The sequence below is a fragment of the Rhipicephalus microplus genome, chromosome 5, assembly GCF_043290135.1.
Source record: "Rhipicephalus microplus isolate Deutch F79 chromosome 5, USDA_Rmic, whole genome shotgun sequence".
NCBI lineage: Eukaryota > Metazoa > Arthropoda > Arachnida > Ixodida > Ixodidae > Rhipicephalus > Rhipicephalus microplus.
The window spans coordinates 187980293-188004841 of NC_134704.1; the positions used below are offsets into that span (position 1 = coordinate 187980293).

Consider the following 24549-nt stretch of genomic DNA (forward strand, 5'->3'; position numbering starts at 1 on the left):
CCGTGCCTCTTGAAATCAACAGAGCCGGCAAATTTTGATTTTGCACAGAAACTGTACCAATGATTTGTGTCAGCTGTTGTGTTAACATATTAGCCAAGGCTTCAAAAAGAGTAGCTGCCAGACGCTGCAATGCCTTTTCAGTGGACTTTTCAATAGGCTCAGTTATCAATTTTGCGAGCGATGCATCCATTGCAGCTGTGTGCCGGGATGTTATGCCCGCGTATCCTTTCGATCTTTCATGCATTTCTGCCACCGCCTCCCTCCTAGAGCAACGCCTGCGTTCTATAATTTCTAGAACACCCATTTCTCTTTCTTTTGCGCCACATTCAGCAGAGTCTGTAGGGTGTGCTCCAATACACAAGCAGCACTTCAGGTATTCATATTTGCAATCGCGGCAGTCACGACTATTTCCGCACAAACGACATCTAGCCTGTGATCCGCATCCTTTCGTGCTGTGGCCAAATAGCCAACATTTTGAGCACTGAAAAGGTTTCGTAGAAAGTGGCCTTACTTTGTAGATTAGTGGCCGTGCCTTGATTTCTGTTGGTGTGACTCTTTCTGCAAAAGTTACTATAACCGAATCAGTAGGCGATCAACCCCAAGGTCAAACCGCTGGTCATTAGGGGAACTTATTGGATTCCCAGAGAAGGAAAGCGGGTTAGGAGGATACAGGAGGTTAGGTGGGCAGATAATACTTAAAAGATTGCGGGTATAAACTGGTAGCAGCAAGCAAAGGTCTGAGCTGACTGGTGGAACCTGAGAAAGGTATTTGTCTTGCAATGAAGGTAGTTAGGCTGATGATGATGATGAAGCGAGAAGCACCAGACATAGCGATTAGCTCACGCCAGCCTGTCTTTCTTGTCCTCTCCTCTTCCTTTCCATGCCACCAGTGCGTACCAAGACCCCCGGTGGTGGAGGCACCGTCTTGGCGCTTTAAAGGAAGTTATCTGACGCACCATTGTAGGAATTGATCCGAGAGACAGACGATATCACTGAACCGCACAGCAGGTGAACATAGAATGAATGGGGGTTTTCTCATAGGTGACAGGTGTTCTTGACGCAATACATGGCAGAGTCTCGTATAATGAGACAAAAGTTTTTCTGATAGGCCTACCCGATGGTGAAAAGCGTAAAGTAAAACGAGGGTACGAGGAGCTAAATGGACGTCTCGATGTTCCGCATCGGTGCCGCTTGATCATCCACGACACCACAAGCCAAGCACGGGTGAGCTGAAGGGCATGATTGGCTCGCGCGTTCGCATCGCGGGCATACTCGCTGGTGGACGAGGTATGAGCTGAGATGACTTTGTTTAGTGGTAAAGTCGACTCCCTCCCGTATGATAGGTAGAACACCGAAACGTCTGCTGTATCGTGATGGGATGAACTATACGCGAAAGTTGCGTCGTGCGAGGCATCAGTCTCCGTGGTCAGCGACACGCACATACCGAGCATATTTGTGAGAGTACGAGTAAAGCGTTTCGTGATGCCGTTGGTTTGAGGTTGGTAAGTGATGGTCAGTGTGTGTTGCGTTGAAAAAGAACGCAGAATGTCAGCAATGACTCGGGGTAGAAATATAAGGCCATGGTATGTGAGGAGTTGTCTCGGGGCACCGTGAACCATACAACGTCCCGTAACAAAAAGTCGGTGACGTCGGTTCCACATCTGGTCGGTAGAGCCCACGTAACAGCATAGCGTAATCTATACCCGGCTATTGATTTGTTTTCCATTGATAATGTGGAAAAAAGACCAAGCCGATCTAACTCAACACAGTAAAATGGCTCTGCGGGTATGCTGATTGGTTGAAGATGGATGCAGGGTAGCAGAAACGGTGTTTTACGACGTTGGCGTAACTCATACGTGATATCGTATTGACGTAGCGAGCGAGGAAACACTGGCCAGAAGAAACAGCACCGTACGCAGTCATACATGCGAGATACGCGAAGTGTCAAGCTATGAGACAGTCGTGAAATTCGGCGAGTACACAGCGCCACAAATGTTTAAGCACAACAACGAGAAAGTCAGGGCTATCAGGTCTAAAATTGCTGTGGTATAGGACAGCCTTTTTAAGAACAAAGAGGTGGACGGAAGCCGTTTTAGGGAAGATTCCATACGGCTAGTCATATGAAGCACTATTTGATACCGTATAAGTTCTTCCTTAATGTTAAGGAAGTTGGACCCTGACAAGATAAAGTGAGTGCTACGTGGGCGCGTTGATGTTCTCAGGATCGTCAATCAGAGAGAGGCAATCGGCTTCATGGTGCGGCTGGTCAGATTTGTAGACGACCGAATAGGAAAAATCTTGCATGCGCAAAGCTTAGTGACCAAGGCACCCTGATGGATATCTCAGACTTCAGCCGTAAGTGCGCGTGGCGGTCCACAACTACCAAAAATTTTCGTCCGTATACGTAAAGCCAGAATTTCGCAAGCGCCCAAATGAGAGCCTAGCACTCACGCTCTGTGAATTAATAATTACGTTCAGTGGTGAATTGGAGGTGGCTGGCGTGTGCAATAACGCAATCATGCCCACGTTGTTGCTGAGCCAGCCCTGCACCAGTCCTATGTACGCGTCTGTATGGATGTCCACAGGGGCAGCGGGGTTGAAGTACGCAAAAATCAGAGGAGTAGTGAGAAGAGCTATGAGAGTCGAGAATGCAGAAGCCTCTTCTGAGCCCCATTGAAACTGGACGTTTCGCTTGAGGAGTTGCGTAAGATGCCGCGCTATTCGTGCAAACTGTTTCACGAAGCCCCGGAAGTAGAAACATAGTCCTTTAAAGTTGCGTACATCTTTCGAAGATTGTGTGCCCAGATAGTTTTCGACGGTGCTGATTTTAGCCGGGTTCAGGTATACACCTTCTGTGTCTACCATATAGTGAAGTACTGTGATATGGTTCCGTCCAAAGTGAAATTTAGACGAGTCCTTCTGAAGGCCAGCGCGATGGACGGAAGATGGCTAACACAGCTGAGTGGCGCTCATATGACTTTCAAATGTTGGTGAAAAAACGACGACGTCTTCCAGGTAGCACAAAGAGGCGGACAATTTGAATCTTCGGAGCAGGGAATCTATCATTCACTGAAAGATGGCTGAAGCCTTACAGAGGCGAAAGGGCATAACCTTGAGTTGATATGACCTTGGCCACCGGGGGAGCTGAATGCCGTTTCTTCACAGTTCATTTCATCTAGCTCAGTCTACCAGTAGCCGGAACGGATGTCTATGGAGGAAAATAGTAGTAGGGCATATAAAGGCAATCAAGGACATTATCTAATCGTGGCAGAGAATACATGGTTTTTCCAGTAATTCAGTTTAAAAGTCGGTATTTGACACAAACTCCATGCGTGGTCTTTCTTTAGGACAAACACGAGAGGAGAAGCCAAAGGGCTGCAGAGTGGCTCAATGATGTCCTTAGCGAGCATTTTCTCGACTTCCCTGATGCTCAGCCACTGACACCCGATAGTTAAATCTATGAATGCGATGCTCATTACCAGTGTTTATGTGGTAATTCATACCAGTATCTTTCTCCAATAAACGGCCGCTGTGGTCTAAAATTCCGATGTAAGACAGCAGAATTCGGTGGAGCTCGTCAGTCTGCTGTGCCGTTAACTTGGAAGCAATCGTCGACCTAATAGCGCTGTCGGAACAATTGTGAAATTGATGTTGATCATAGGGTTGATAAGGAGTGGCCAACTTGAATGAACCTACCGCGTTGTCTTCTAAGTTGTCGAGCAACGCCTAGGAGATTCCTTGCGACAGCAATTGAGGTGTAAAACTAATGTTGACAACTGAGTGGCACGTGGAGTTTCCTCCGACGTACAGAATAGTGTGTGGTTATATAATGGCGAGGTTGATGAGGACAATGGTGATGGGGTTCAGAACATAGCCATCGTCAGGAACTGGTGGTACTGAAGGCGAGCTCTACGTAGGTCAGTGTTTGTGGAGGGATGTGCACATGCCCCGTTGTGCATAGGCGACTAGGCCGTTGTGCAAGAGGTTTTGATGTGGGCAAGTGTAGACAGGGCGTATTAGTCGAACAGTATATGAGGGCACAATGCGCGAACAGAAAGTCGAGGCCAAGGATTACGTCATGGGGCCATTAATCAAGAATGGTGAAGAGAACAACTGTGTGACGATCCGCGATGCCTACACGAGCGGAGCATATTCCAACGATTGATGCTATTTCACCATCTTGAACATGGACGAATTGAGTGCATGGTCATGTGTGTGAGAACCTTCTTGAGTTTGCGGCGAAAATCACGCGTCATAACGGAAAGCTTAGCGCCGGTGTTGACAAGAGCAGTCACATGCCGGTTGTTTACTTGATTGTCGATCAGGTTTTGTTTAGTGTGTACGGTCCAGAGAAGGCGGGGGAAGATAATTGTCGAACAGTGGAGAACGAGACTGGCGACGTTGGCAGATTGTGAGCGGGAGTAGCAGTGTTCAATGTCAAGTTCCTGGGCAAAATAGTCGGGGCTGGTCTCATGATAATAAGCAGGACGAGCATGGAAGGTAAAGAGAATGCTTGAGCAGGAAGACTTCAGCGACTTTTGCAGTGGCGAGAATTGTGCAAATTTGGTGACAAGACAAGCAGATGGCCTTGTCATTGTGTGTTTTCCATGTGCACGGATTACGGCACTTTGAGGGAGAGCCGCTTGGGAAGACACGTTTAGACATGTACTGGGGCAGGAAGTTAGCACGGGCAGGCGGTGAAATAAAGCTAATAACCAATCTGGTGATTTTCTGCCAGACGAATGCTTCAATGAGGGGCAATGTGAATGACGGAGAGGGTTCAGAGGACGTTGGCCCCAGCGTAACTGGAGGAGCTGCTTCAAGTTTCCACGTGACGAGTCGCATAAGTTTATATCAGATGCCTGGTGGACAGCATGTGTCGAGACACAAGGACGTCACGGTGTCATTTGGAAGGCACTGAAACTGATGGGAGATGTGCCTGCTGTAAGTTTGTTGGAGCCAGCGACATTCTTGCATAATGGCATTGTTGAATACAAACATTGGTATTCAACAGTCTACATTGTTGAATACCAACAAGGTAAACGTGTCGTTGGTGATACCCTTGAATACACGCGCGGCTTTTTCGGGCTTGGACAAGTTCTTGCCGGCCTTGTGGCATAGGGCGAGGCTGAATGTAGCTTATGTAGGGTTCGGTAGAAGTAAGTTTGTGCACGGGTTGATAACTCATTCTTCGTGACTTGTCGACGACCAAACCGGTTTCGAAAAAGCACACGGAACTGTTCCTCGAAGCTGTTCTAGCTAGTAATGTGATGCTCACGGGTGGTAAACCAGACACGAGAGGGTCGGTTGAGGTAAAATAAGACGTGCACGGGCATGAGCATGGGGTCCCACCTAAAGAGGCACTGACTGGTTTCTAGAGGCATAGCCATTTGTCAATGTCGGAACTCTCACGGCTTGAGAACGCGCCGAGGCTTTTGAGGGCAGGAAGTGTCACGAAAGGTGTTGCGGCCACTGGGTTGGCAAGCAGGGCAGGAGGCGTGGCGACCCTAGAGAATGTAGTCGAGTCTTGATTGCACTTGTTGAAAGCCGCGTGAGAGCATCTGCTTCGGAGTTCCATGGCAAACACGGGAATCACACCACTACACCAAATACGTTTCGAGAAGGACACGGACTCGGAAGAGTAGACACAGATATATTTACAGCCACAAGAGTGAGCAGTGCAAGCCATGCAGATTAGTTTGCGCCAGTCTATCTTCCTTGTCCTCTTTATGTTCATGCCAGTGATACGTAGCAATATGAACAGCGAAAGTATTCTACCTCGGCATAAAATGAGTAGCCATACACGATAACTATCATACTCATGAACAGGGACTTGCCACAGAAATTGGATGAATCAAACTGCTGACCGCTTCTGCATGGTCGGCAATAACTGTGAACGAGAGAAGGGGGAGTGAGAGAAAGGAACAGAGACACAGAAAGAAATATGTAATGGCACAAAAGTTCTTCCAGAGAAAAATTCTTCACGAGTCACGATTCACACCCGCGCACCTTCGATAACCACTTGGCCATCCAAGCGCACGAGCACAGAATAGCGCATTTTTTAAGCTATAATGTAGCAAAGGGGTGGGTAAAATAAGGGAGCGTTACGAGGATATACAGAGAAGGAGAGAATGTAGAGCGTAGCGAAAAAAAGATTGACAAATAGAGAGAAAGATGTAAATGCATAAAAAAAGAAAGATCAACAAAGGAGACATCAATAAATTGAAAAAGAGAGAGGAAAAAGTCAAAGTGGAAGCCCGCATCTTATTGAGTAACGACGAGATGTCGGAACACCTCGCGAAACCCCCCATGCGCGCCAGCTGAGCGACGGCTGCCGACGGAGACCACGCGAACTATCCGCTGTATAGCGCATAGACTTCCTGTGCCTGATCGAGTCCAGAAAGTCATGAGGCATCGTAAAAGAAACTGCGGACTCTTGAGGTGGAAGACTTGCTTATTGAAGCTAGATGTGTTATTTGACGAGGAGTACGAGTGGTGATGGGCATGCGCTTCACTGCATCTGAGTTTGAGGGACTGAGTGTAGTTTGCCTCAACTTTTACGACAGATATTTACGCTAGATAACGCATGCAATGCTTCTTTTCTTTCCGGTCCTTGCCCAATATCTACTCGTTCTGCGTAAATTGAACTCCTGAATCACAACGTATTATTCTAGTGCTGCTGAACTGTGCTGTACCTTGAGGTGTAGTTTCGAACTGACCGCCAACATTTTTAGTGCCAGTTGTGAACTTGTGAAGGCATGGGTTGCACCACCATCACTCATTTGGAAGAGAAGTTCATCTGCAAACCACCACAAGAAACAAGAGAGTAATTAGTATATTTGAGAACCAGAAAGTTAGTGCGATACCTCTGTATTCCCATGTATAATGATGACTCATGACACTTGTGCAGTTAACTTGTTGAATTAGGGCACATTTTGATAGGTGTGATGTACGTGATTTCTAAAAAAAGTAATTTCGAACCTATGAATGACAATTGCAAAGTGCTATATTATTATCCACATACAGTGTGATGTCTGCTGTACACCAGGCCTTGAGCACGAAGTCGAAAACGCCAAGCTGGCAGTAAAGTCCGCAATGAACCGTTCATTGTGCTTTTCACATGGCTTTCACGAAAATGATGATGATACACAGTTATGTTCCTCTTACGGGCAGCCATATATGAGTAGTCTTAGATACGTAATCTACGGAACACAACACCCTCTACAACGGCATGCGCACACACACAAAAACCATATAGTGCAAGGATCATGTATGTGTTGCAATCTACTTGCATGAAATATCTTCTAAAAAGTTACACGAGTATAAAATTCAGGAGATCTTTGACAATCAGGTACGCCACCTTTTCGCTACAGGTTACCCTTTTGTGGTGCTCACAGCTGTTGGCGAAACCGTGATTCAGAATAAAAAAAAATGAAAAGTGCGGCGTGTAAATGTGAACTTTTGAGGCCGATTGTGAATTAGGATAAACAATAACTGACACATACTGATCCACAGAGAGTTAGAGGGAATTTTATTGATAGATATTGCGACGTTATTGCCAAGAAAAGTGGACATTACCAACGCGCCTGCAGGGACTGAACCACGATTTTCAAATTACGGGTCTCATGCTTCACCACTGACTCACGGGGGTGGTCATTCCTCTGTCCATTCTGAAGGGTATATATTGACCAATTCCTGCCTCAAGTTTTGTTATCGCCCTTAAACAATGTAAGCTATGCATTGCACAAGCTTTGCTGAATGATCCATGCCCTTTCGATGCAATTTGGCGCACAACACTAGCATTACAGTTTGTTCTAAGAATTACGTGGCAAATTGCAATAACAATATAATATTAGCGGCACATGTTCTAATGCCAACGCGCTTGAGCACTTGATAGTGGATAGCCAACGGTGAGTACGCCGCTATCATTGCCAGTGTGTATTGCTGTAATCCGATTTTTAGGCTCTCGGCCCGAAACTCGCCCAAATAAACAGTTATTTTATTCGAAATGCCTTCTTAGCCTAATAAAGGGCATTGAGTAAAGGGGGATATCAGTAAATACACTGCAAAACAATACAAACATAAAGGGAAAAGAGCAATACAACGAACAAAAAAGCAAATAACTGATAAATAGCAAGGTGCAACAAAGTTGTACAGAATAAAAACGCCACAAAATCAGGTTATCTCGAAGAGATTCACAATTAGAGATGGATACGGTGTAATCTGGATGGCTGTTCTAATGTGCTATGGCTCTAGCTAATGTTTATTAGTTAAATGCCTGTGTGTCATCATGAATGCGCATTAAATACGTGCGCTGTGAATCCGTCTAGATGTGCGAAGAGGGACATGCCATGGCAGACAGTGGCATGTGTTGCTGTAGATGTACCTTTGAAATAAATAAAAAAGGCTGATCACGCGGCGTTGATATAGTGACATTAAAGCAAGGACTTATTTTATTAGGGTGATGCCTAAATGATAGTCGTAGTTACCAGCTATGGTTCTCGCTGCCTATTCTGCACGGCTATTCTGATGCGGTGATCAAATGGATGAAGCATACTCTAATTATGGATGAATATAAGTTATATATGATAATTCACGAATGTTAGAAGGAGCATTGCGCAAATTTATGCGCAGATAGCCGAGAGACTGGGAGGCTTTTGAAGAGACAGGTGCTGTGTGCGTACTCAAAGGTAAGCCTGACGAAAGGTCTACTATTTTTTAATTGTGCAGACTGAACGTTTTTTTTCATAATCATTATGATCAGCCTGACTACGTCCACTGCAGGAAAAAGGCCTCTCCCATGTTCTTCCAGTCAACTCGGTCCTGTGCTTGCTGATGCCAATTTATACCCGCAAACTTCCTAATATCATCTGCCCACCTAACCTTCTGTCTCCCCCTAACCCGCTTGCATTCTCTGAGAATCCAGTTAGCTCCCCTAATGACCAGCGGTTATGCTGTCTACGTGCTAAATGCCCAGCTCATGCTCATTTCTTCTTCTAGATTTCAACTATGATATACTTAACACCGTTTGTTGCCTAATCCACTCTGCTCTCTTCTTGTCTTTTAAGGTTACACTTACCATTTTTCTTTTTATTGCTCACTGCCTCATCCTCAACTTAAGCTGAACCCTTTTTGTAAGTCTCCAGGTTTCTGCTCCATAGCAAAGTACCCGCAAGATGCAGCTGTTACATACCTTCCTCTTGAGGGATTATGGCAATCTACCTGTCACGATTTGAGAGTGCTTGCCAAATGTGCTCCACTCCAATCTTATTCTTCTAGTCACTTCAATATCGTGGTTCAGGTCCGCGGTTATTACCTGCCCTAAGTGGACATAATATTTTACAATTTGAAGTGCACTATTACCTATCTCGAAGCGCTGTCTCTTCTGAGGTTGTTGTACATTACTTGTGTTTTCTGCCGATTAATCTTAGGACCCACCTTTCTGCTCTTCTTGTCTAACTCCGTAATCATGAGTTGCAATTTGTCCCCTGAGTTACTCAGCAATGTAATGTCATCGGCGAAGCGCAGGTTAGTAAGGTACTCTTCATTTACTCTTATGCCTAACCGTTCCCATTCCAGGCCTCTGAAAACCTCCTGTAAGCAAGCGGTAAATAGCATTGGGGAAATTGTATCCCTCCGCCTTACACCCTACTTGATTGGTATTCTGTGGCTTTCTTTATGAAGCAATATGTTAGCAGTTGATTTCTTGTATATTTCTTCCAGGATGATTATGTATACTTCATGGACGCCCTGATTCCGCAGTGTCTGCATGACTGCTGATATTTCGACTGCTCAAGCGATTTCTCGTAATCTATGAAGGCTATGTATGGTGTTTTTTTACTTCAGAAAAAAAAATGATGAAAGGTCAAAATTAAGATATTTATTCAATTGTGTCGCTGACACAACGGAATTATCAATAGTGTAGAGAAAAGACGAGTTTGTACGCTTCTTAGTGATCAAAATTAAATTGCATTTGAGGGCGTTTAGAGACATCTGCCAGACTTTTGACCACCTGTAAGTTGAATTAAGGTCATTTTGAAGAACGGTATGACCACCAATAGATACAATATTGCGGTAGAAGACGCAGTCATCTGCAAACAAGCTAGCTGAAGATGAAAGGTTATTGGACAAGTCAATAATGTATATTAAAAAGCGTAATAAATTCTGTACACTGCCCTTGAGAACACCACACGTGACATCGCAAACGTTAGATGAAGTGCCGTTAATCACCGTAAATTGCTGACGGGTTGTCAAGAAGTTGCGGATCCAGTACAGTGTTAATGATCGATGCAGAGAGAACACAATTTAGAGGACAAGCGACAATGACGGACTGTATCAAAATCTTTCGCCAAATGAAGAAAGAGGAATCCTTTTGATCGTTGCCGTTCATATTGAAGTGAAAGTCAGAGGTGAACTCGAACAAGAGAATGTCACATGAGAAGCCTGAAGCCATGCTGATTAGGGAGAAAGAAGTTATTTGATTCAAGGCGATCATACATATGCGAAGATACATGTTCAAGTAGTTTGCTGAATGCGCATGTTAGAGAAGCGGCTCGAAAGTTACGGGCCGAGTGCCTGTCACCGGACTTGAATACGGGGACTGCCTTGCCTATATTCCAGTCCTTAGGCAGCTCACCATATAGCAAAGACTTGTTAAAGCTAGGACACAGACAGTGACTTCAAATATCGCCGGCGCTCTTCAGTATTTCAGAGATACTGTTAGCAATGCCTGATGGAGTAGAGACTTGAGATTCATTGGGAAGTTCGTGATACCTTATGCAGTGGCGGTGATGAAAGTCATGAAAAGGAAGGACTGATCAAGGACAAATGGCGCAATGAAACCATTTTTTTTTTGTAAAAACTGAAGCGAAATATGCATTGAAGGCAGTCGTGGAAGCTTCATCAGAAAGCAGAGTTTGTTTAGCATCTCGTAATATAACGCGATAAAATTAGTTATTGAAAAGAGAGATTATTTGCCGGAATTCTTTAGGATTGTATTTGATAAGTTTGGGCAAGTCCTGCGAATATTATTTCTTCTTCGCTGCGCCTAAGGCTTCACAGTTCTCATGCACGTACACCTTGTATTTTTACCAGTTGTAAGGAAAAACATAGCGTTTAGCATTTATATACGAACGTTTTTTTATCCCGTAATGCTCGAAGCTACTTTGTAAACTAAGGTTTAATCTTATTGTTAGATATAGAGATTAGAGTTGTGAACTAGTCAACAAGCTCTAATATTGTCCTTGAAAAGCAATCCAGTTGGCGTTTACGGTCCGTGAGGCCAACGATGGCAGAAAATACTCGCGATAAAAAAATTTAGGTCGCTGTTAAATTGTTCCTAGTGACCACGGTTATAATGGCGAATAGTTTTAGTCACTGCGCCAGTAAATATGAAAAGGCAAATTTATTTGGAAATCAATGAGCTTGTGGTCACCTAATCATTCTATGCGTACAATTGCTCCATTAGTTTCACTACATTATTGAAAACCGGGTTCCGTATTTTGGTACCACGGTGAGTGGATGATCATCTGGTGACAAATGGTAGTCGAGAGTTACTTTCAAAAGCGTTTATGAGCTGCAACGTGTCGTAGACATAGTAGACTAATCAAAGCGCGGGTAAATAGAACCACTAAAAAGGTATATCATATCAGCTGAACACAGTTGTGTAGGTCACTCTATGTTATCCTTCAGAACCTCGGGTAATTAGGGATTTGCATTCGGCGGATGTTAACAAGATTCTATAGGTATTTTGGCATAAGCTGTAGTGCATACAGTCCAAGTTATTTCTACGAAAAAGTGAGTATCACGGTGAAATGATGAGACTGTATTATTCACCGCTATTAACACGCCACTTCCTCTTCTATTGACACGGTCACAATGATATATCTTACAGTCGTCCTCATCTGGCAACCATTCTTCGTTAGTCACTTCAGCATAAAGGCAAGTCTCCATGAGTATTATAATATCTGCACCACTATCATCTAGGTAAGAACACAACACATTCGTTTTTTTTGTAGTAGACTTTGAATGTTGGTGAAAGACACAAATATAGATGGTGCCTTCACTATACACCAATTACGCGTGCAAGCCTTAACTTCTAGCTATGTGGTAAAGAGCACAACAGTGTTGTTAGAATGATCAAGAATGTAGGTGTGCGTGTCAATGCGCAGCATATCGACCGATAACTTAAAAGGTTTGTTTTGAGCCTTCGCGTTTTCACAGAAAATTCGTCACGTATATAGAAATTGATTCCTTAAAGCTTGCGCGCGTTTGACAAAATCAGCTATTATGTTTTTGAAAGATGTACATTAGCAATGATATAGAATGAACGATTTGTTCTTTAGAATGAACCAATTGATGAGCACTAATAATGTATACATTTTCAACAAAATGTCTCTCAAGAGCAACCTCGAATTCACTCAAAGTACTTTTTGCACTACCTCAGTCGGTAATTTATCCCATAATTTAATAGCATCAGGAAAGAAGGAAAACTGGAAGACATGTGTTTGAACGCATATTTGTTGTATGAATGTACTGCTTGTCACTCTTGGAAATCTTTTGTAAAAGCACGTCAAACAATTATCCTTGTTTATTTCCACCACTGCGTGTAAAATCTGGAAAATTATTTTCCATCTCTGTTTTCACCTTCCTAATTTTAGCGTTTCTAATTTGCATAATTGCAACATTTCAGTTACAGAATCTTTTCTTACAATATTTCGAGCAGATAAAGCGATGAGACATTCTATGAATGCTTTCTCGTTTATTTTTTAAAACCATTTGATTTATACTCCACACAGTGCCTGCGTATTCAACTTCGGACGGACGTATGTTTTGTAGGCAAAAGCTTGATATCTTTAGTGGTTTTGCCTAAATTGTAACGTAGGAAGTACAACTTTTGATATGCTGACTAAAAATGTTTTCGATATGATTATACCAGTTAAGTTATCTGTTATATCATACCCAAGTATTTAACACTAATACGTTCAACACAATAATATACCTATATGTTACACGCAACAAAAGCAGTTCTACGTTTTTTAATGTGTGTAAGTTGATCTCTTAATGTTAATTTCTATAGCCACTTTAGAACACCATAAGGTTAAGGTTTGCGAGCACTGATTGATTTCAAGTAGATCTTGTGTACTTGAAAGAGAATAGGTAGTCACCTGCGAATAGCTTAATATTTACTGGTGGCTGGGCTTATCATTTGAAATATCATTTATGGATAACAGGAAAAGTAGAAGCCCCAATAAACCCCTGAGGCACTCCCGGGTACATCTCGCGATTTTCTGTAATAGCATCTCCCACTCTGACTGCTTGTCGTCTATTGCCCAAATAAGCTTCGATTCATATTAGAAGGTTCGCACTAATACCGACGTCGCGAAGCTTGAACAACAGTTTACGGTGTGAAACTCTGTCGAACGCCTAAAAAAATCTATACATATAACTTCTATTTCCATGCAGGCATCTACAGAAATACACAATTTATGAATATTTTTGATCAGTTGTGTGACATTTGAAAGGCCACTGCGAAATGCATGCTAAAAGGGGCAAAAATTCATTTTGTTCTAAATGTCGAAATATTTTCCCACTGTATGTTCAAATAATTTGCGACACGCCGACGTAAGTGAGACAGGCCTGTGATTGTTCAGGGTTGTTCTATCACCACCTTTAAAAGCTGGTACAACAATTGCTCTAGGTGAAATTTTTAATGATTGTCTAAAAATAATTTCTAGGTAGTATGAGAGCCACTCCGCAAATCGTCGCAAAAATTGATTCGGTATATCGTGAGGTCCACATCACTTTTTGTTTTGTCTAAAAGAAGTAATTGATTGAAAATGTAATCTCGTGTAATATTTATGTCATATTCCTGAAGTGTCACTGTAGCACCAGATTCATATTTCTCTTTGTCCCCTGGTTCTTACAGAAAATCGATTGGAAAAATTGATTGAGTCTTCCAGCTATATCTGACTTTTCTGTGATTACTTCTTTTCCGTCTACTATAAGACCAATTTCCTCATTCGCTTCCTTGAAGAACAGTTAAAACTTACGAGGTGAGTTTTTTAGAAAGTTAGCGTGTGGCTTTGAGGAGCTTCTTACTTTTCTGAAGCAACTTTGGATTGGAGGAAGAGGATTTTCAGGTCCTTGGTTGCCAGGAAACCGTGTCCCAACAATAACAAACGAAGGTAACTATGCACGTTTGCTTGATTCTCTTTGCACGACCCAGTAATGTCTCATGTGAACTTATCATTGTGTACGAGTGCGGTGCAGAGAGTCGCTAAAGTCTAGCGATTCAAGTTTGATTTGAGTGATGGAAACAAGCTATTACCTTCGTAAAAAGTTTCTTGCCTTTCTCTGCCATCTAGTACTAAAATAATTTGCTCGTTACCTTTTCATCTACTGGTTTGCGTAATAGGCTAACCGTAAATGTAATTACTACTACGTAAATATGACGCCCGACTGAGGGCCACTGTTCACTTCAATATCTAATTACGAAAATTTTTAGATACTCTTCCAAACGCCGACCAAATAGAATACATCCTTCAAAAGGAGGTCCCGATACAGCCTTTGACTTTGGGACCTCCTTTTGTATACTAAACACATCTCACATTCTTGTATTCGCACCAAGAAAAATTCTGAAATCTAAGGCAGCGCCTGTCTACTCTTCTAGAGTTAGAAACATTTCGTGTTTTACTTTAATACACTCCGACCAGCCGCGACGTGCACGCTTAAAGTAACAATCCTATAGAAATAGCCAATTAGTTCGCAAAACAGGTTCGCGCAACTCGTCAGTTCACAGAAAACGTCAAAGTAGCAGTGCGAACACTCGAAATCAGCAAAGCTCCAACACATCGGACACTAATTGAAAACCAACAATGTCAAGTTTGAGCACGACAGGAAGAGGTTAGGAGAGAATAAACGCGGGAGAAGGAGGCTCATCCAAGGCGCTAAGCTGATATAAGCTCGCGAGGTCAGAAGTTCAAAACCACGCCAAGTGTGTTTTATTAGGCTTTCAGACAACTGAAAAAAGGAGAGCTACGTGTCAGGTGGCGTTGGAAGCCGATAGGTGGTGAGGTGGTGTTTTACAGTGCAAAGTGCAACAGAACCCCCTACTTAGAAATAGGGCAGCAGCCTAGCATACAATCACAAATATTGCTTCAAGTGCAGATGCCACATTATTCCAAATCCTATATTTACTTATAACGCGTGATAAAGCAATTGTTGAAAGAAAACAAGACGTATGGGGTGTGGGCCCACTGGCGACCACCTGCCAGTAATGCACTCCCTCACCAAAGCAGGATTGACCACCCTGCTGCAGCACTTGGCCACTACATCTCATGAATACAGCAATTAACTCTTGGCCCTTAGTCCCCAGTGGTTGTGAAGCAACTGTTGAAGGCAGTGATCAGACCTGTGACGCCACGAATTGTGCTAAGAATACCTGCGTCAGGACAGGCCGCCATTGGAATATGAACTAGGCTACCTTCAAAGCTATAATTCTATCTAGGGATGCTATTCTAGCTATCCTATTCGAAAAATTAGAGGGTGTTTAAAGGGATGTAATAGAGCTCAGCGAAGTTAGGAGGACACCTGAGGCTTATGCAGTGCTGAAGAACGAACACGTCCTATGCTACCGTATGTTAGTTAGCTTAAGGAAAAGGACAAAGGGTGGAGTTTCTTTTTCACAAGAGTAGCGCTGGCAACATAGAAGACTGCAATAGCGTCCGTGAGAGGATGGCAAGTATTCAAAGTATATTTAACAAAAGGTACAAGATGAAGGTGGTACAGGCCTACGCGCCTACATCGAGCCGTGATGTTCATTTGGTTGAACGCTTTTATGAAGACGTAGAGCCAGCCATTGATGAAGTAAAGACATAGTACACAATTTTCATGGCCGACAATAATGCCAAGTTGGCAAAAACAGGCCGGAGACCATGCAGTGGGGTATTATGGCCTCGGCTCTAGAAATGCCAGAGGAGAGTAATAGTAGAGTTCAGAGAACGTAATTGTTTGCGGATGTTCAATACCTTCTTCAGAAAACAGGCTAAGCTTAAGTGGGTGTAGCGACAGTTTAAAAGTGAAACTTCAAATCAAATATACTAATTTCTGTGTGCGCACGCAGGCATTGCACAGGATGGTAAAGTAGTTGGCGAGCTCCGATGCAGTGATCTTAAAACGGTAAGAGCTCTCGTGTTAAGCTTGGTTTAAAAAAAGCAAAGACAAAGCCGATGCACAAGAAGCCAAATATTCAACTGGCGGTGAGAGCGAACGTAGAGGTATTCAGTTTTGCTTCCGAATAGATTCGAGGCACTAAATGAGGTAACTGACGTTATCGTTGACACAATGATCAATTATTCATAGGTATGTAGGGTTTAGCGTCCCAAACCACCATATGCTTGTGAGAGATGCCTGAGAAATGGGCACTGAAAATTTCGACCTCCTGGGGTTCTCTAATTTGCGCCCAAATCTGAGCACACCGGCCTGACGAATTTCCGCCTCCATCGGAAACACAGCTGCCGCGGCCGAGTACCTTTGACACTAGTTCACCGCGGCGGGGCAATGAACGATAATCTTACTAGTATCATCAAAGAGTGCGGACTGGAAATCAAAGGTACATTCACTTGACAGGACACTGGCAAACTATCTCAGGATGCCAAGATCTTTTTAAGAGAAGGCGAACCATTAAAGCATCAAATGCAACCGACCAGATAGAGCTAGTAAAGCTTTCGAATTTCTTCAATAGACCTAAGGTAGCCGGCATCAAAAGGTTTAACATGGGTAGAATTAAGCAGGCTGTAAAAAGCGGCAGTACCCTAAAAGTTGTAAAGGCAAACGTGCGCATAAAGAAACATTAGACGAATGCATTAAGGAACAAGGAAGGCAAAGTCATAACCAGTATAAATAGGATAGTCGAGGTGGTGGAGTAGTTCTACAGAGACCTTTACAGAAGCCAAAACAACGAGGATGATATCATGAGAAACAGGAATACTTCAGAGGAATTTGAAATCCTACCGGCAATGCCAGGGGAAGTAAAGAAAGCCCTAGAAGGAATGCTAAGAGGCAAAGCCGCAAGTGAGGACAACTAACCTCCTGGAAGATGGCGAAGAAACTGCGTTAGTGTCTCTTGACGAGAAGGGTACCAGAAGTTTGAAGAACATTAACATTATCTTAATTCCTAAGAAAAGAGATGCCAAGGATTGAAAATATACAGGCCGATCAGCTTGGTGTCCGTTCTCTGCAAACTATTCACAAACATAATAACTAATAATAATTGCCAACATTACAGTTGAATGAACCAAAGGGCCGAGCAGAATTTTGTACAGGCTACCCTTTATCATACTGTCGATCAGGTAATAGAAAATGGCCAGAATACAACCAACTCCAACAAACAGCCTTCAGAGATTACGTGAAGGCGTTCGACTCAGTCGAGATATCAGCAGTAAAGCAGGCACTACGGAATCAAGGCATGAAAGAATCCTACATAAACATACTGGAAGAAATCTACAGTGTATCCACCGCCACCATAGTTCTCCTTGAAGAAAGCGACAGATTAGCAGTAAATAAGGTGTGAGGAAAGAAGAGAAGATCTCTCTAATGCCTTTCACAAGACATATACAATAGGGTTTGGAGACCTGAGATGAGAGTTAGGGATAAGAGATAATGGAGAGTATCTCAGTAACCTGCCATTAGCTGATAACATTGCACTGAGGAGTAACCCAGAGGAAGATTTATAAGTCATCATTACAGAACTAGACACGGAAAGTAGAAAATCAGGTCTTAAAATAAGTATGCACATAGTAATTGTAACGTGCAGCAGTTTCGGCAGAAAACAGGGCTTTACGATGAGAGGGGAGACGCTGGAAGTTTTAAAGGGATATGTCTTCTTTGAACAGAAAGTAACCGTGGAGCCGAACAATGATAGAGAGTGAAACAGTTATAAGAATAAAGGTGGCGTGGATAACATTTCGCGAGGATTCTCAAATCATGAAGGGTAATCTGGCACTAACCCTCAAGAGGAAGGTTTAAAAGTTTATAACAACTGCATCTTTCGAGTTCTTACCTGTGGAGCAAAAACCTGGAAGCTTACAAAGAGGGTTCAGCTTAAATTGAGGACAACGTGAAGAGCGATGTGAAAGAAAATAATGGGTGTAACTTTACGAGACAAGAAGAGAGCAGAGTGGGTCAGAGAACAAACCGTGGTTAAGTTTGTCATAATTGAAATCAAGAAGAAGAAACGAACATGGGCCGGGAACCTTGCACGTAGGCAGGATAACCACTGGTCATTGGGATAACTGACTGGATTCCGAGTGAAGGCAAACACACGAAGAGAAGACAGAAAGTTAGGTGGGCCGATGAGTATAAAAAATTCGCTGGTATAACGTGGCAACGAGAAGCATAACACAGGTTTGATTGGCGGATCATGGAAGAGGCCTTTTCCGTTAAGTGGGCGTAGCCAGGCTGATGCTGTTAACGATGGTATTGCCAGTGTGGTGATGATGGCGCTGGTGGCAACGTTTTCATCAACGCCACCTGGGCATAGTCTGTCATCTATGTCTTTATATTCATGACGGATGTTTTTCAGCAGCACGTTTGCTTTGCCACAGCGCCGCTCCGTGATGATACTGACAGCTCCCAAACAAGTGCTGATTGTCTTTGATGACACATTTGATTCATTCAGGTTTCTGGTGGAAACAGAAATGATGACGTTGAAGAAGGCTTAACCATGATGCGCTCCTTTGTGACGTTCTGTGCATGCTTCCCCTGAGTCATCAGGGTAGGCAGCAATTTTTTTCTACGTTAGCGTCATCGACTCAAAATTTGGGATGACGGTGGTACGATGTTTGTTTACATATTCCATCCAAAGTAACACATCGCTATGGAGCAGTGCCAGAGGATTGGAAAACTGGTTGAATAAGTTTGATTACTGATAGCAATTCTTGCAGCTCCAACACTGGCTGACGTTATAGATGACTCACAGCGGCATGGATTTCAGGGCCTCGCCAAGTAGCTCAACTTCTTTCAGCTTCGTAGCGCCCACTGGTGATGGAATAGTCGACTCCTCTGCCGACGAGAATGGTAATGTTGTGGCCGTCGAATAATACGTAGAGGTCACTGATTCATGCTCGTGCGTAGCGGTTATACTGTGGCATCGAATCATGGCTACGTCGGTTTTCTCTGATGCTTCCGCGTGGCGTCGACAGGTTTTCTTCCAGCTGCGAATTCTCGACTTCAAGGCTCTGTCAGGCTTGCTGCGTGTTTTTCAGTTTTTGTCGCATAGCCATCATTGGCATCGGCGGACGGTCTTCAGTAGTTCATCGTACAGGAACCACACCTCCATCAGTTGCTGCTATAATTTTCCGGATATGGGCTTACGAAATAATCGCTGCTGCGGCTGCAGTGCTGCTGTCGTCGATGACAGGAACGGTACGGTGGAGGTGGTGGTGAATTCGATGAACGTAGCCCATTCGACGATCGAGAAGTAGTCGGGGATGTCGCAGGGCAGCTCGCCGTGCTGTGGTGGGGGGGGGGGGGGGGGGTGCGTTGGCGCTGAGGTCACGTAGGTTCATCTGGCGCCACTGAAAGCGGTGGTATTTGTCGCCAGCTTCTCCGTATTGGTAGCAGAGTGGTCGGCTCCCAGAAGCACGCTAAATATGGTTAGTCTTCGGAGGGGAGTGCTGGCTGGCAGGTGGCGGTGGCACTGTGTTCGACGACGGAAATGCGGTGGCGCAGCCTTTTGACTTGAATGTGGAGGCAAAGCGCAGCGTTGCGGCAGCGCATACGGTGGCTTGAAGATGCGGCAGCGCTGATTCCTATCGATTGCTGTATTTCCTCTCTGATTGTGTCTGCAATTGATAAAACATCTGGCTGATATGATGAGAACATTTGGCTAAGTTCTTCGTGCACTACGGCTCCTATGTTCTCGCGCAGATCGTCAAAGCAGTGAAGTTTGATCTAAGCATAGCCTGGCGTAGAGCGGTGCTTCAATTGTCGTGTGTGCATTTCCAAGGTCCAAGCTTCCAAAACAAATTGGACCTTATTAGATAAGTTCTGAATCAAAATTGCAACTTGAGCGAGTTAGTACGGATTCATCTTGATTTTAAGAGTGCACTGGAGAACAAGGACTAGAAAGCTAAGGGCACAACACGGGTGCTCCTGCATTAGTCCCACGAAACGCTCCTGCTTGACGCCTTGCATGAAGAAGCAAACTTTCACTTCACCAGGCATTTCAGCGTTGGAAAGGCGGAACAATTTTGAGATCACCGTCCTGAAGAGTGGCATAATTTCATTTACAGCAGCACACGCGTTTTGAAGAGAGGATGAGCCCTTCCACTGCGGGCCACACTTTCGAAAGTGGCGAGGGACCTGGCGCAAAAAACAGCCCAAGTCGGAAGGATCGCTCTTGATTCTTGAACCATGCCAAGCAAGGTCTTTTTAGGCGAAATAAACATGCTTAAGCCTGTATTAGTTGCTACTGTGACTGAAGGTAGCGACCCGGTCGTATTCTGCTAACCACATTTCGGATCTTCCATTGTTGACCAGCGAAATGCTAGTGGCTCGTCAGGCTGACGGAGCAGAACTCTTGTAGGCGGCCGGAGGTGGTCAATATTGCTACGATTGAAATCGAAGTCTTGGTTTTACTGATTATTTTGCGGCAAAAACCCGTGTTGTTAAGTAGCCTCTGCTCCCTACACCAGGTTCGACTTAAAGGCGTTGCGTCCTCTTATTCACGGCTTGGGCTTGGGTCAGCGCCTCAAGGCACATCCGTATCGTGAACGAAGTAGCACTTTCACCAGCACATCCACGTGGTAGTAACTTTCACGAATACAGCAGGCGTTATGTCTATCATGAAACTATTTGGCCTAAGTTGTGGCAGGTAAGCTTGGTAACATTAGAGTAATACACACTGGCATTGACAGCGGTGACCGGAGCGTCGGCTGTTGATCAACCAACTGGCCATGGTGAGCGAGAGTCCCTAAGTACATTTAGTGGTCATGAAGCTTCGGCGGAAGTATGATGTAGATACAGGAGCAGCCAATTGGGGTGCCCTCGTCCACGGCGAGACATCGATTGATTTGATTGATATGTGGGGTTTAACGTCCCAAAACCACTTCATGAATATGAGAGACGCCGTAGTGGAGGGCTCCGGAAATTTTGACCACCTGGGGTTCTTTAACATGTACCCAAATCTGAGCACATGGGCCTACAACATTTCCGCCTCCATCGGAAATGCAGCCGCCGCAGCCGGGATTCGAACCCACGCCATGCGGGTCAGCAGCCGAGTGCCTTAGCCACTAGACCACCGCGGCGGGGTGGGGCGAGACATCGAAGTGGCCGCCCTGCTGCAATTGTACCGCTTGCGCCACAGCTGTGAAAAGTTACTAAATGCAGCCGTAAAGGTTGTTGAATACGCCTTCAGAGTGATCTTAGCTTCAAGGAAATTCGGGAAAGCTCTAATGCAGTGAAATTTAGCCTTGGATCAGACATTGAAGGCACAATTTCGACGGCATGCTGATTCCATTGTAATATATGCAACCTCTACAAAAGCTTTTTTTATGTCGTAAGCATATAGTGAACATTTCTGTACAATCCAGAGTTTTCAAGCAACCGTGGTGGTTTTTAAAGTGTTATTACAGTGCAGTGGTTGCCACTTTTTGACAGCGCACATAAAACCTTTCCGGCTACGTATACAATCGGTGTTTCTAAAACTTCAAATTAACTTGCTCTCATTAAACCAATGGCCACTTTGAGTGAGTCAGTGCTTTTAATTTAGCAAGTGATCAGGATCAAGCAATATTTTATATGACGTTTGGCTTGTTTCCGTGTTTTTTTGCGGTAATTTATCCTTACAGTGCCATAACGTGTTCCAAGTTACCTTAGCCATGCATTGTTGTTTTTTGGTATTTTACTCGGTTCTCTAGCTGACACGTGCTGTGCTTTTCCTGTCTTTTTTCTGCTTTTTATTATTGTTTTACTGCGAAAGTGAAAGCCTTACATGCCTCCTTAAACGTGAAAATTAACCGAGTGTGTCCCACGCCGGAAACGTTAACATGTGACGCCAAAAGTTATCTTCTCGAGCTCATGACGAACTGATATCAAAAATTAACTTTTAATGCTTTCACAGCTTGCGCAAGTTTTGCACAGCATTGTTGTGCAACCATTCTTGCACCATCACCCTATAGCAAGCATACATTCGCAGCGCCGAAGTGTTTCTCAAATGCAACGGTTGTGTGCTTGGAATTTTTCAAGCTGTGAGGAGCTGCACGTACGTTTGACATATCACCTCTAGACATTTTGTTAACTCAGTGCTTTCATAAACAAAAACTGGGAGCATTTTACTGATTGGGCTTTTGTATTACTTACTGGCATGGCACAATGAAGAGGCGGTCGTATGCTAAATTTCATTAAATGCGCCATTATCTATTGCATTTATGTCAAAATGGCGAACGCGCAGTTTTGATGCAGCCTAAACAGTCTCCAGCTTTGTGACGGTTCCCGTCGATGCTCCGTAAGCGGGCGAGCACTGCATATTTTTGCACTGTACAAATAGGCCATTAGGCCGTGGAAAATATTCGGCACAGCGGCAGCAAAAGTTTCGGAACGTCACGCGGTTACTTCACAGCAGCACCTCCAATTATTCGCGGGTCTACGCGATCAGTGTCATTCTCATCGAAGTGGCTTTCTCACATGCACACAATCGTGGAAAGAAATGCGAAACCACCAGTTTCTTGTCGCAGCGTTGCACGCTTCCACTTTTTCCGCCAATCACTGTATACGTAGCGAGAACTCAAAGGCTTTTAGGGGCGAAGCTCCTTATGGTGTCACCCGTTCGTCTCCCGTTATCATTCGTATTCATCAGTGGCACGTACCCGAGAGAGTGGGTATGTGTCACAGGGAATAGATTTATAGGGGCGAATTTCTTCAAACCGTGGGTCGTGCGTCTCGATGTATGTAGTCGGTAGACACCTCTCATTTAGTTCTTGGCATGTCCGCTAGATGGCGGTACTTGTACATAATCAGTATATGATTATAAGATGCAAGATCATGCCCCGCCGCGGTGGTCTAGTGGCTAAGGTACTCGGCTGCTGACCCGCAGGTCGTGGGATTGAATCCCGGCTGCGGCGGCTGCATTTCCGATGGAGGCGGAAATGTTGTAGGCCCGTGTGCTCAGATTTGGGTTCACGTTAAAGAGCCCCAGGTGGTCGAAATTTCCGCAGCCCTCTACTACGGCATCTCTCATAATCATATAGTGATTTTTGAACGTTAAACCCCACAAATCAATCAAATCCCACTCATCATCATTCAGTCCGAGGATATGTTGTGATTTCTTTCGTCATTTCTTGCGTAGCTGGATGGACAACCAGGTACCCAGCAAGTATACGGTATCCTTCCCGATCTACAGACACAGCACACTAAGCACAATAGTAATCATATGGTAGAAAACTACACGATGTCACGCCAAGATATTATGCACCCACTCCATAGCGGCAGCAGCAGCCAGCGTTCTTCCGGTCCACCCAATGCCCTACGCGGTGATGCAGCGCTTCCCCGTGGTCACCGCTCAATGCGCACAAAGCTCTCCCATAAATTTACGGCCAAGCTACACGACAAGGAAAAGCATTGAAGAACTCTGGCTGGGTCACATCAGTTTTGTCCAACAGGTGTGCATCTTTCCACCCTTAATTCTCACTGGGAGTCGTGCGAGCTATGGAATAACATCGAGTGTTCGCGTAAACCACACTCTTAACAGAATGATCTACAATATTGAAGCTTCTAGAACTCTGAGACACTACTTACGCCGAGAAAATCTGAAAGTTTTTGTGGGTGTAAAGAAGACAAACAAAAACAACACGCATGACAGTATTTTCTGCGCCCGACAAGCTGCCTAGGTTGTGGTCCCGCAACTGCGGTGGTAGTGATCTCGGCTGCCAAACCAATTGCATTCATATTTGTACCGCAAAAATGAGAGGAACGGAGACACGGAAGGAACACCTGAAAAGGACTGTCGCTAGACATCAGCTAAATTTCTATTGAAAAGGCCAAAAACCATCGGGCATTGGCGCATGCTCACAAGCACAGTCTGAGGTACTTTCCTATATTTTTCACTTCCCGTGGTACCACCCTGCATGCGTAAGATTTACTCTAAAATACTCACTTTGTTTCCGGATAACGAAACTGACGTCACTCTAACATTTTCCGCATTCTCGAAGATCGTGAAGTCTTTTGTAATTTCTCGCGGGGCCTTATTTTTGCTTTTTTCAAGCACACGTGTATTGGCGAAATCAGGAGCACAACAAAACTTGAGGCAATGATCCGCCAGATAACCACCCACTCCCTGCGCATACACCGGCGTCAACGGCCGAATCCTGATTTCGCAAATACATATGTGCTTCGAAAAAGCAAACATAAGGCAATGCGAGAGATCATAGAAGCAATCATGATCAGCGAGAATGAGAGAAAAGGTGGTTTGGCGTTGGTTTTATTAACCAGAAAATAGAGTTTTATATGTGAAGCATTTCTTAGCGAACTTCGGCGAACTTGAGCGTATCT

The 24549-nt window shown here is 44.3% G+C and overlaps 1 protein-coding gene across 2 annotated transcripts in view; it reads right to left on the reverse strand.

The window, feature by feature from the left end:
* The window catches only part of LOC119174057 (putative 4-coumarate--CoA ligase 2), a 210988-nt gene that overhangs the window by 179827 nt on the left and 6612 nt on the right, over window positions 1–24549 (reverse strand). For both annotated transcript variants that reach the window (XM_037424837.2, XM_037424836.2), the window contains exon 3: window positions 6696–6799. In XM_037424837.2, the coding sequence (XP_037280734.2) occupies window positions 6696–6799 (104 nt within the window). The remainder of the gene's footprint in view (window positions 1–6695; window positions 6800–24549) is intronic.